Source organism: Crocodylus siamensis, chromosome 13 (assembly GCF_052110815.1).
Source record: "Crocodylus siamensis isolate JL-2025a chromosome 13, ASM5211081v1, whole genome shotgun sequence".
NCBI classification, from domain to species: domain Eukaryota; kingdom Metazoa; phylum Chordata; order Crocodylia; family Crocodylidae; genus Crocodylus; species Crocodylus siamensis.
In genome coordinates this window covers 14,159,589-14,171,870 of record NC_143407.1, presented here as the reverse complement: position 1 = coordinate 14,171,870, position 12,282 = coordinate 14,159,589, and the positions used below count along the sequence as shown (strand labels likewise).

The 12,282-nt window shown below is 45.6% G+C and overlaps 1 protein-coding gene across 1 annotated transcript in view; it reads right to left on the bottom strand.

The window, feature by feature from the left end:
- The window catches only part of ARL8A (ARF like GTPase 8A), a 42,091-nt gene that overhangs the window by 11,717 nt on the left and 18,092 nt on the right, over positions 1-12,282 (bottom strand). The window contains exons 2-3 of the mRNA XM_090024964.1: positions 4,460-4,540; positions 3,219-3,292 (exon numbers count right to left, since the gene is read on the bottom strand). Coding sequence (XP_089881090.1) covers positions 3,219-3,292; positions 4,460-4,540 — 155 coding nt within the window. The remainder of the gene's footprint in view (positions 1-3,218; positions 3,293-4,459; positions 4,541-12,282) is intronic.

Here is a 12,282-nt window from a genome sequence, read left to right as displayed (position 1 = left end):
TGGGGTAGCATAGTATTTTAATAGTATAATGCTCTGTAAAGAAATAAGCAAGGATAGCATAAGTAGAATACAATTGGTTTGGATCAAAATCACTTTGGGGAAGGATGTTAGAACATTATGTTAGAGAACAAGACTACCAGTATGTGCGTCAGGAGAGAGGAACTTCCCAAACAGACTGGAAAACAAATGCTACTAAATAATGACAGGGCTCAGCTATTCCAACAGACTCTATTGCCAGACAGCTACTGAACCAGGGAAAGCTGATGCTATTTTAGGTTAATTTTGGTAAACAGCAGAAACATTACCGAACAGCTGGTGTAGAACATCATGCTGAACTGCAAGACAGCAACCTGATCCACTTTATATATAATAGAAAGATAAACGAAAGTACATATGCATCTGAAGTTCTTGATTTATAAATGGGAAACTTTAATAAACAGAAAGATTATAGTTTGCAGTCTTAACTGGACTGAGGTGCTAAGGGGCTTGAACACAAGATAAACTTGGAACTGCTTTACATCAAAAGTGCAAAAACTCCCTGGAGCTTTTTACCTGTACCCCAAATGGAATTAAAACACTTGTAGGGAATGGCTGCATGCCCAACTGGACAATCACCTCCAAAACCGATACTGGGATTAAGAATAAGCAGACAGCCAACAAAAAATAAAAAAAGGAACAAGGAAAGAAAACTATTTTAGAGATCAAGAAGTTTAGGGATAAAGTCGAAACCTCCAGAAGGATATTAAAACAAAAAGGCAAAAGAGAACAAGAATAAAATAAGTGTGGTGTTACTATGCAGAAAATGTGGGGAAACTCACATCAAGAGTGTAGGTTGTAGCCGTGTTGGTCTAAGGACATAGGCAGACAAGGTTCTTTGGGTGAATCTGAGATTTATTAAACCAACTTAAGTAGCTGGAAAAAAAATTACCAGCCCAACCTCTGGTTTCTTTATTTTTCAATTCCATCCAGGAAGAGCACACACCAACTGCAGAAACTTCCTCAGCCTGACAAAGGGTTTTAAGTCTGAAAGCTTACTTAGAATTTTTTTTTCCAACTATTTAAGTTGGCCTAATAAAAGATATCAGATTCACCCAAAGAACCGTAACTCATGTCAATGCATTTTTTCAAACCTCACCTAAATGGGGAACAGACCTGAAACTTGTGGTCCTGGGGAATGAAAGTTAGGCAAATCTGTCTCACTAACTGGTCAGCTAATTTCATTTCTGATTATAATGCAGTCAAAAATGAGATTCTCAAATGTTTTTGTTACAATCCTGTGAAGAATTCTTGATCGGCAGCTTCCTGACAAGTAGTCTTCAAACATCTGAAATCAAACTCCAGAGCCACTCTGACTGGACCCGCAAACGTGCTCTAATTGGGGTGCCTGAATTTCTGAAGCTGAAAAGAACACGGAGGCACTCAAAAATCAAGACACATTTAAACACAAGGCGGCCATGGTAAATGCCTTCACCAGCTGCATGAACATAGCTCACACTCAGCTTTGCAGGACAAATATTTGCCATTGCAAGCTCATGACTTGCTCACTATGGCCATTCTGCTACACTTGTTTGGACAGTTATTTGTTTTTTCAGTAGTCTATGCCCCCAAAGCAGCACAAAAGCAGAAACACAAGGGGGGGGGGTGCAGACCCTGGCAAAGGGAAATGCTCACATCTACAATGTATCCTAGAAAAAGGGTTTTCTTTAAAACATGCCCCAAGATCACCATCAGCAGGGATGTCAAAGACCTAGCCCCTTATCTGACCACTGGTACTGTTCCTGGGTCTCGTAGTTGACTCGCATGGCTCACACCAGACTGCTCTTGCATCCATGACCTGGGATGCATGCAGCACCTACTTCAGGAAGCATGCCATATCCACTCTGGCCAGTCTGGGATGCATGCCACACAGCACCAGCTCTGAGTCCATGCTGCACGGGGTACTCCAGCGTGCATCCTGAATTGCTAGGATGGATGCTACATGTGGTTCGTGTGACCAGACTTTGGAATAGACTCCCAGTGGGGGTGGTGCAAGCACCTACCCTGGAACTTTTCAAAAGACAACTGGACACGTATCTTGCTGGGGCTTTTTGACCCCAGCAGTCTTTCCTGCCCAGAGCAGGAGGGCTGGACCTGATGATCTCACAAGGTCCCTTCCAGCTCTAAACTTCTGTGAATCTATGCAGTGCGGTCCTAGGCTGGCAGGGGAGGGTGCCACATGCGGTACATGTCACATGCCAGTCAGTCTGGGACATGTTCAGACTTGGAGGCCGCACAACTGGAACAGGTGCTATGGGAGCTGGGTCTGGCATGTGGCAAGAAGGAGGAGTGGGGGAGGGTTAAATGAGTCTGACTTTCCTGACCTACAGAAATAAGTTGAGTAAGTCGGTTCTGCCCAGCTTTAGAAACCCCTTCAAATGAGTGACAAAGGGAAGTACTAAACAGAACTCTAAGGTCTAATCACATCAGCAAGGGCAACAGAGGCTCAGTTCAGCATGCAGGAGCCTGTCAATGCCAGCAGGGAGCTAGTATGCTAGACAACATCAAGCCAAATAATCACTCTATTAACTCAGGCTCATAGGCCAGTGGGAGCATGAAGTAAGGGACAAGCGAACTGCTCCCCCTCAGTTGTATCCTGAGTTGTGTGAGCTAAGCAGATCCATTCACGATATTGTAGGGGGGCCTCCACTGTGCCCAGTGTTGGCACAGAACTGACATTCATGACGTATGTGGCCATCAGAAAATGGAAGCAGCTGTGACACGTGGGCCTCTGTGTGTATGTGACTCAGAGCAGACAGCCAAGCTACAAGCACGGATCTTTAATTAAAATATTAACATCGTGTTTACCAGTCATTCATAAACAGGGGTAGTAACTGGAAGGAAGCTGGAGGGTAAATCTTCAACATTGACACCTATGGGACTGCTGCACATACCAGGACACTTGCCTAATGCAACTTTGAAAGAGGATTTCTACCCCCCTTGCTGTGGAGACCTCTGGCTAATGCCACTCCATGGCAAGAGAGACTCATCCACTAAGATTATGCTTATCCTCCGCAATTAATCTTGTTTTTGTCAATTTATCAATTAACTTCTCACACTGGCTAGAATTACCCAAAGGTCTGTTTAAATTATTTTTCACCCTTTCCACCTTGCTCAAAATTTAACACCAGAAGTCCTCAACATTACACAAGAGGAAGACAGCCAAACTGCAAGTTACTTACACGATGGCACTGACTCCTCGGCAGTATCGCTCCCACATGCTACGAAAACGAGGCTGACCACCAATGTCCCAGAGCTGCGGAAGGAAGAGCAAAGTAAGACCTTACCCGTACCCCCATAAGCATCCTCCCAGACAAGCATACACTTTGCTTTTTGTTCCATATGCTCCCATGACTCCCACCACCACCAGGTATTTCCCTTTTCATATTCTACCACAAAGCATTCTCCCATCTTTAGCAAGTGGCTGTTTTACTTTGCCAGTTGCACCAGCAAGCCCAAACCAAGTAGGATGCCCTTACTCCTTGAAAACATCAGCTGTCTGTACTTCTAACCACCCAGTTAGGACCTTTACTAATACTGTACCTGTACTTCATTACTGGAAATAATGTTGGCCTTTGCTCCTTCATGTGCACTCACTCAAAATGTCCTCCAAGTTAACAAAACTAGACTAGACTTAGTCTATAACAAGTCCTTCCCGAAAGGGCTAGGGCCTAAGGCCCAGATAACAGCTTGAAAGGCCCCCAAGAACCTGCCACGTGTCTTCTTCTGCACTCACTAGGCTGATGCTAGAGGAATTTCTTCCCACTGAAGCTTTCATGCATTTCAAGCACTCTATTTTGGGCTCAGAAGTGTAATCTGCAGCAAACCAAAGACATAGTCTGCACTAGATTTTGTGGAACGAAAGAGTATCAGGAGGCCCTTCTAATCCCAAATTATTTTCTAGTTTGCCAAACCAAGAACTCGTGGGCAGCACTGGATGGGATATGAATGTGCACTCTCACAGACACAAAACTAAAGATCACAGAGAGTAACTCCTATGAATGACACCCCCATTAACAGAGTATCCCAAAAGCCTCACCCTTCCCTGCACAGCAAGGTAACTTTCCCTCCTGTGTCCTGGACAAATTTAACTCCCCCTGCTAATCTGGTGAGACATCAAGAGCACGGTGAAGGCCATCAGGCAATTCAGTGGCTGTGCAATTTGGTCAGCAGTCTTTTACTGCTTAAGTAACCCTCAATCCCAACATAATGGCTGCCCTGTAGGATGCTGGTAGCAATCTAGAAGACCAGACTTTCCAGACTAAGCTGTTGTTGAGGCTGGTCTATTTTTAAGTCTGCCTACACACTAGTCAATATTACCAGCATCTTGTTAATCTACTGCAAAACAGCACACTGATCTTGATACTTCTCACTCTCCCCTAGTCAAACCACCCCCTCAGCAGAAGCACTGCCTGTGTCTTACCTTTATGGTAACATTTCCCTTAGTGATCTTCCTCATATTGAAGCCCACTGTAGGGATCATGTCTTCATTGAACTGTCCCGACTGCAAAAAAAAAGCAAACGACACTGAAGTCAGCTGCATTATCACTAGAGAGCTTGGAAACACCTATTACAGCATGAGGTAACCATGCTTCCCAGACTGTGGTTGAGCAAGGCTTCAGTTATTTAACCCTAGCCGGAGGTGATCTAGATGTCCTGCAAGCACCATCCTAGAATATGCCTCAAGCGTTCCAGCCTGCTCAAGCATGTACCAGGTTATGCTTAATGCCAGCAGCAGAAAAGGGCGGCAAACCAGAACCAGTCACCCTGCATGCAACGAATACATCCCAGCACCTTGGAACAGAACACAGCAGCCTGTCCCACATGGGTAGCTGCCCTCATGATAGAGCAGGGGCACTGCTGCCCTTGTGAACTAATTTGCCACGGTAGTGGCTAGCTATGCATTGAAAGGAGACACTGACTCTGAAGCCCAGTAAGGAGTATTTGAATACCACCAGTTTTTCTGATTCATCGTGGACTAAAGCAGATGAGAACAGAGAGGTGCAGGTCTTCACAAAACGACTTCTCATCTACTCTGAGTGATCATTAATATAAGGGAGGCTTGAATAATACAGTAAATATGCTTGGTTCCTATTGAGTGCTTCTCAACTACAGAACTCAAGAGCACTCCAAACAGGGGGGTTAGGACCACTGTGTTCATTATATATGTGTGGAAACTGAGGCACAGGAAAGCAAGCAACTCATCCAATATTAGCCAAAACTATGGGAAGACCAGGATTTGAACTTAGTGTTGTGTCCACTGAGCCATAACACCCTTGGAAGAGAGCCCAGAGAGCTCCACCGATTTTTTTTTTCCAATATGACTTTTGCCTCGTGGATCTGGCTAAATGACAAGGGCTATAAACATTTGAAAAGGTTCCTAAGATTACATCATGCCATTTTGCTGTTTCTGGCAAAGCAAACTGGAAAGCATAGGTCTGAGTTGTATTGGGCTGGTGCTGAACTACCTCTTCTCAGGGCACTGTCCCTGCAGTCCCAAACAAACTGCCCTGCAGATCTGCTCTAAAAAAAGTGTCCCTGATTCAGAGGTCACCAAACAAAGCCTATTAATAGGCTTGCAGTAATCAGTGCTACTTTTGTTGACCACAGCCAAGTGCACAAGATGGGCTGCAGGCTAAATGCTACAGTTTGGGGCTGAGCCACCACTGCAAGACTACCTTCCTTCCCAGTGCAACAGGGATCCCAGGACACACCAATCAGCATTTCCCAACCAGTGTGCCCTCCCCCGCACTGCATCCAGCCGCTCCCTCCCGTCATGTTTGACCAGTGTGCCATGGGACACAAAAAGTTTGGAAATGCTGCCTTAGCATTTGATGAGGTAAGCTGCTGCTTATGAAAGCTTATGCATCTTTGACTTAGTCTATAATGTGAAAAATCTACCCTGCCTTCTGCCTGACTTCAGACTAACACAGGTAACTACCTCTCTGGTCAGCCATATGCCAGGTACCCTTCAGCTGCAAGCAAAGCCCTGGCCACTCTCCCTAATATTTGTCTATAAAGAGCAGCCCTGAACAGAGTAAGCTGCTGTCTTCATCATGGCTGTTTCCTTTCTCAGTTTACATGTGTAGATCCCCATGTATCTGGTCTGCTGTCTAGGGGTAGATCCATTCTGGTAAGCAAGTTGAGGCATGGGATTAATCCAGGTTGCCTGAAAAAGATGTGGGAGGGTCTCTCTAGCCAAGACCCTGAAACCAAGTCCACGACTAGAAAAGATTTTCTATCGCTAAGGTACATGAGGCTGATTTGGGAAGCTCAGGGGCAGTGCCATGGTTGCAGAGCCATCTCTAATGACTCCTACCAGGTGTGAAGGAGTGCTAGGGTTTGCATCAGAGAGAGGTCCTTTGTGGCTACCTGCTAGTCAGAAGCCGGTAGATCTGAAATTCTAGATCCTCCAGCTGTTAAGGAGGAGGAGGAGCTGTCCATCTCTTCTGGCCCCCTAGTCACCACTCACCTGCGGGGACGAGCGCATGAGGACAGAACCTTTCTGCTACTCCTCTCCTGGGTGCTGAGATTTCTTCTCTCTCCCTGCAAGCCTCAGTTCTCTCTATCTGACTTTCATATTGAAAACTCCTAGGTCTGACTCGACTTCTGCTCAGAGATTTGCGAAGCAGGAGAAGCATGGAACTGACAAACATCAGCAGCAGTTTCAATGCTGCCCTTAAGATTGTGAATAGCAGAACTGAAACTAGGTTAGTTTTATCAAGGCCACCGTTTGGTAAAATTATGAGCAAGCAGCAGCAGGGGTCCCAAAGCCCTCCCCTCATGGACTCAAGAAGCCATCACTGCGTAGGTCACATGTGGAACTTTATCTTCACCACCATATGGGCTAAGAGCGTTTACTTTTAATGAAAGCTTATGTTCTGCTGCAATTCACTGGTCTGCTCCGCTCGCTCCAAAGGCATTTATAGAAAATGCTCTGCTCTACCAAATGGATTTTCCATGCCCTGGGAGGCGGTTTGAAGTGAGGTATATCAACACAGCAGTCTGCAAACATGGGACCCGGCTTAGCAAAGCATTGCTAGTCAAACCTGTGCTCCCTTACCAGGGCTATGTGGAATGGGAATCTTTTCCCATCTCCAAACGTATTCAGCATGGCTTTAGACAGGGCTAATGCTTCACCTTAATGAAGCACTGATATTTAATTCCAAAATTAAAGAGTAGTCACTAATTCCTATTGCTCAGATCTGTCTAATTTACAGAGCTGCTCAGCAGTCATGATGGCAGGTGCTGGCCAGCCCTAGTCAACCTACCTTGTCTCAAGCTGAATGCCTAAAACCAGAGGCAAGGACAATAAAACCAGCTTTTATTATTTTGTGGGGGGGTCTTCCCATGTCAGACTCAGGCACTCTCCACTCCTACAGAGTTGAAGGCTTTGTGTCACCAGCCGCTATCTTTACAGTTTCAGGTAGCACAGGATAAGAAAGCTCTTACATTCCATTAACGCTGCTCCTTTCCAAGGCCGAACAGCTTGACAAAGGCTGGGTAGATCTGCATATTTCAGACTAATTATAAGCAAGATTTTTTAGTGATGGATTGGATTTGGGACTATAACTGCGTGATGCATTCCACACCTCTCGAGTCTTGAATATACTAGGTCTCTGGTGCAGAAGGACAGGCACAAACCACCAGATCAAGCCCTCCTTGTCCATTTTCTTCAGGGAGTCTCCTATCTTGTCAAGTGTCTGCTTCTGCATTAAGGCAGAAACAAAGCAGAGACTCCACTTAACCTGCTCTTTATTCTTTAATAAGCACTGTTTGCTCACTTGTCTTTGGCAGCAAGTCTATAGAGAGTTTGCAGTCCAACAGCACTTCCATACCACAGCTGAGTGAGGTAAAGATACAGAGGGATTGATCAGAGAAATCTGATCCCCCCTCATCATACCTTCTGTTCTCTCCTGCCCCGTGTCTCTGGTGGGGACATTTACTTGTGCTGCCTTTGTCAGTTCTGTTGCTTCAATCACAGCGGGTGCCGAGCCCCTTGAAAGTGCTCTACAGCCATGCCCTGACAGAAGTGCACAGCTGCAGAGTGTTTTAAAAGCACCTGATCATGCAACAAATTAAACCTCATGTAATGAGCATTCTGATGAAGGTGCTCCAAAGCAGAGCGCTTTCATTAACCTCCATCTGTCCCTGCGCACGATGCGATTAGGGCTGGGCTGATGCAGCCCAGCCTCACCCCCCCAGAGCTGTCTCCAGGATGGGAGGGGGGCACGAGAGAGGAGGGAGCTCTAGGCTGGGTTTGCCAAGCCTGCACTTGCAGGGCACTGAAGGGGGGCAGGTGGATTGGTCCCCCACCACCCCCCCCTCCCATCCCATCCTGCAGACAGCACCAGAGATGGGGGGGAGCGGGGCAGGGCTAGGGGAGAGGCTGCAGACAGGCAGCTCCTCCTGGATCAGCTCCAAAGTGGAACTCGATTCCCTCCTCCCTTCCTGACGCAACAGCGAATGTCTGGGAGGGTGGGGAGGGTGTCACTGTAACTCATGGCACTCTCTGCTAAGCACCATGAGTTACAGTGCGGAGCTGCACGTCTGTCAGCACCCAGTCATTCTCCATCATCACATTTTATGACCTTCCCTTCCTCCTTAGCTGAAATATAACACACCAGATACTCTCTGGAAGGGGGAAAAAAAATGTTGGGCTGTAGGGTTTAGTCTGTTATTCATGGGACAGAAGCCTTCCCAACCTGCCTGAATGTACCCTAGCCTTGACAACACTGAGCAACTGATTTTTGGGATGAAGGTGCATTCAGTCTCCATGGCCCATTTAATCCATAGTCTCTGATGAGACTGCCAGCAAGAAAACCAGCTGACTGACACACTAACAAAGGGAAGACATAAAAAAATAACATTTTTTCAGTCGCAATGGACTGCACAACTTGTACAAGTAGTGGCCAAAAGGAAACAATATCCTAACCTGGACTCTAGCTAGGACTCGCTAATCCTACACTCCCCCCCACCCCCCCGAAGCAGAGTGCCAAGGGAATTGATAGACATTTCAAGGTCTCGTTTCATATGCGCATCTTAAAACACAGCAGAATCAAATGAGGTTTACGCCCTGTTTCACTTTTTTACAGCATGTTAAGTGCTACAAGTCCCTGAGGCTTTGTTCCCTTTGGGGGGAGGGAGTTGTTTCTTTTTGGCATTAGGACTCAAGTCTCATAAGTCCCCATTACCTTAAAACTATGGAGAACTAATGGCAAGAATACATCGGATGTAACAAGCAAGGGAAACCCAAGTAAATGAAAATGGAAAAGATTTTTTTGTTAGACTCAAACTAAGGTCCAAGAGCTAGAAAGAAGGATCTCTTTTACAACTCAATTAAGCCAGAGAAAGGCATCATCACAGAGATTAGTTCTGCAAGGAGATTTGAATGGGGAACAGAGAGAAGCACATGAACAAACAGGAAAGAAGATTTTACATAGTCTCAATATTACTAAGGTGAAAAAAAAAAATCTTGAAAGCCCCAGATCTTTCAACCCACCTTTTAAGAGAAAAACAAGTAAAAACGCAGAGTCATATTCCTGTATTTCTCCTTCAGCTCAAGAATGGGGCTTGGGCTGTGCTCTGGGAAGAATGCTGTATTGCTTAACAACCGGCTGCAGAAATGTCATGAGCTCATAAAAATGAACATGTCTAGCAGAAGAGTGCCCTGCCATCATGATATTTCTGTGATTTATGATCTTAAAATTATCACTTTTTTCTAGTTTTAATCTGAATGTGGAGGTTTTATAAGGCCTGCAGCCTCTAGGTCGTATATAGCACTGAACCTGACTGCCAGCGAAGAGAATTTATGCAATTCAGATCAGAATAGTTTAGTGCCTTTAGCCATCAGGTTTCATTTCTAAATACAGCAAATCTTCTGGATCTTTCAACCTCCTTGCAAGGTTTCTTCCATTTCCTCTTTTACATTTTAAATGCAAACTCTGGTTTCCATGAAAACTTCGGATCACAACCACATGGATGCCAGAGGTAAAGAGAGACCACCTAAATATGATCCCATCTGCAGGGCAGGGGGTGAGAATCCTGTGGAAACAGTCCACGGAAAACAGACATGCGTGAACATCTCCTGGTCTCAGCAAGCATTCAACCCATCTTCAGAACTCGCTGCAAAGATGCTACTGGACTCAATCTGGCTCGATACAATGGTGTACACATGGCCAACCCGAGTCAGATATGGTCCAAGGCTAAGCCCACCTCACAATGACACTGCCAGGTTCTGGCTGTGTCTTCTACAAGACCTTCCCTAAGCAATGCAATATAAGTGGTATTGCTGCAGCTCTGCCCCTGGAGGCAAAGCCCCTTCTGAAGGTTATCAACTACAGGAAGACTTCCTCTCAAAAGACGTCTCCCACAAGGAAGCAGAACTGCCCTGGGATCAGGGTAGGCTAAACGCCAGCCAGCAAAGTGTGGGCCAGGCCCGAGTCCTACACACAAAGGTGTTAATTCTTATGGGGAGGGGGGTGGGGAAGCAGTGCTCTCTTGAACAAAGATAGGAGATGGGGTGGTTGTCCCTAGAAGAGGAGTGGCCAGGAGCACACTGACTCCCCAACACCCTAATAAGCAATCCTCATGGCATGAGGGGCAAAATTGAGTGGGCAAGATGTAGGCATATGTAAAATGCCAGATTAGAATAGTGCAGAGCGGGCTAAGAAATTCCCTTGTTGTCCATCACCCTCTTCTTCTGAGCTCTCCTTTTTTTGAAACTACTAGCCCATTCTGGAAAGCAGCATATCTGCTGGGACTGTATTATTGTTACTAACCAAGTACTCTATTAGAGCTTTGACAAAGAACTGAGTTCTTTAAACATGTTTTTTTTTGGAAATGACTGTCAGATAATGGCTCTGGTCCCTCTGGCAACAACTGCAGCAGGACTGCAAGAGACTGGGTGTGCACTGATGAGAAGCATACCCCAAGTCTGTCAGTATTACCCATCTTCATTGCAGGGGAGGTCTCCCATAAACCAAAATACAAAATGGCTGCGCCAGAAATTTCCTGGGTTCTTGCCTCTGCATTCTCCTACTTTACTGGTACCACCCTACATGGCTCCTGACTCCAAGTGGCTTAGCAAACTATTGCTCCACACTTGAAACCAAGCTTCTGAGCACTCATGGTTGCTAAAGAGTCCAAGGCACCATTAGCTAGATCAGGGGAGTTAACTGGTGCTGAGGGCAAAGTCCAGCTGCAGTTATTACATCACACTGTCTGCCAGCATACGTTACCCTTGTTGTTTGTTCTGATCATCTCATTTTTTTTTCCTAACATGCTGCAATACTTGTATCAGACACTGCTCTTCGCCCTGAAGATGGGAGCATCTGAATACTGGAGAGCAGCCCTTGTGTACAATCTGTGAATCACACACATTACTTCTCAGTTAGTGAGCTCGGGGGACAGACTGCACCCTGTTAATCAGAGGGGAAAGTGGGTTTTGTAAGTGGAGTGGCTGGAAATTAAAGAGAAACTGCTGAGGAAAGAGGGTCCGGCATGAACTACATGTAGAGGACAAAGGCAGACAAGGTTCTTGGGGCAAATCTGATATCTTTTATTAGACCAACTCAAATAGCTGGAAAAATTCTTCTTTGAAAGCTTTCAGGTACAAATATCTTTCGCCAGGCAGAGGAAGGTCTGCAATTGGTCTGTGCGCTTCCTGGATGGAGTAGTAAAGCAGCTAGAGGCCAGCACATATGCAAGAAAGCCAGTCAGTTAAAATGTAAATTGAGGTAGTCAATAAATGAGAGACAGGTGGCGGGGGGGAGGAGGGAAATCAAACAGGCTGCCCAAAAAGCCCATTTCACTGCCCTGAACAAACCAGTTACGACAGGCTAGCAATGGTTTGAGTTAATAAACATCTAAGCACAAATTGGACATTACCAACAGCCTGGAAATTTAATTTTCACTCAAAACACTTGTATTTCACTTCTCAACACACCCAGAATTCATTTTCTTTAATTATTTCTGAAGTCTACATGCTTGTTTATAAGCCAGTGCCCCAATTCATCTTTAAATATCACTGACTCTCAAAGGGAAGAGTCCTTTCATGGGAAGCGGCAGCTTGAGTACCCATGCACTCATTGAGCCCAAAACCAGGCAGGCAAAAGCAAACCTGGAAGGTACATAAGTGTTTTATCAGTCTCCTTTTCAAGATTTTGAGAGCTGCAGTCTTGACTTTAGTGTTGATGCCAGAAATCTAATACCTTCAAAAACAGGTTCTGGCACTGACAACACACT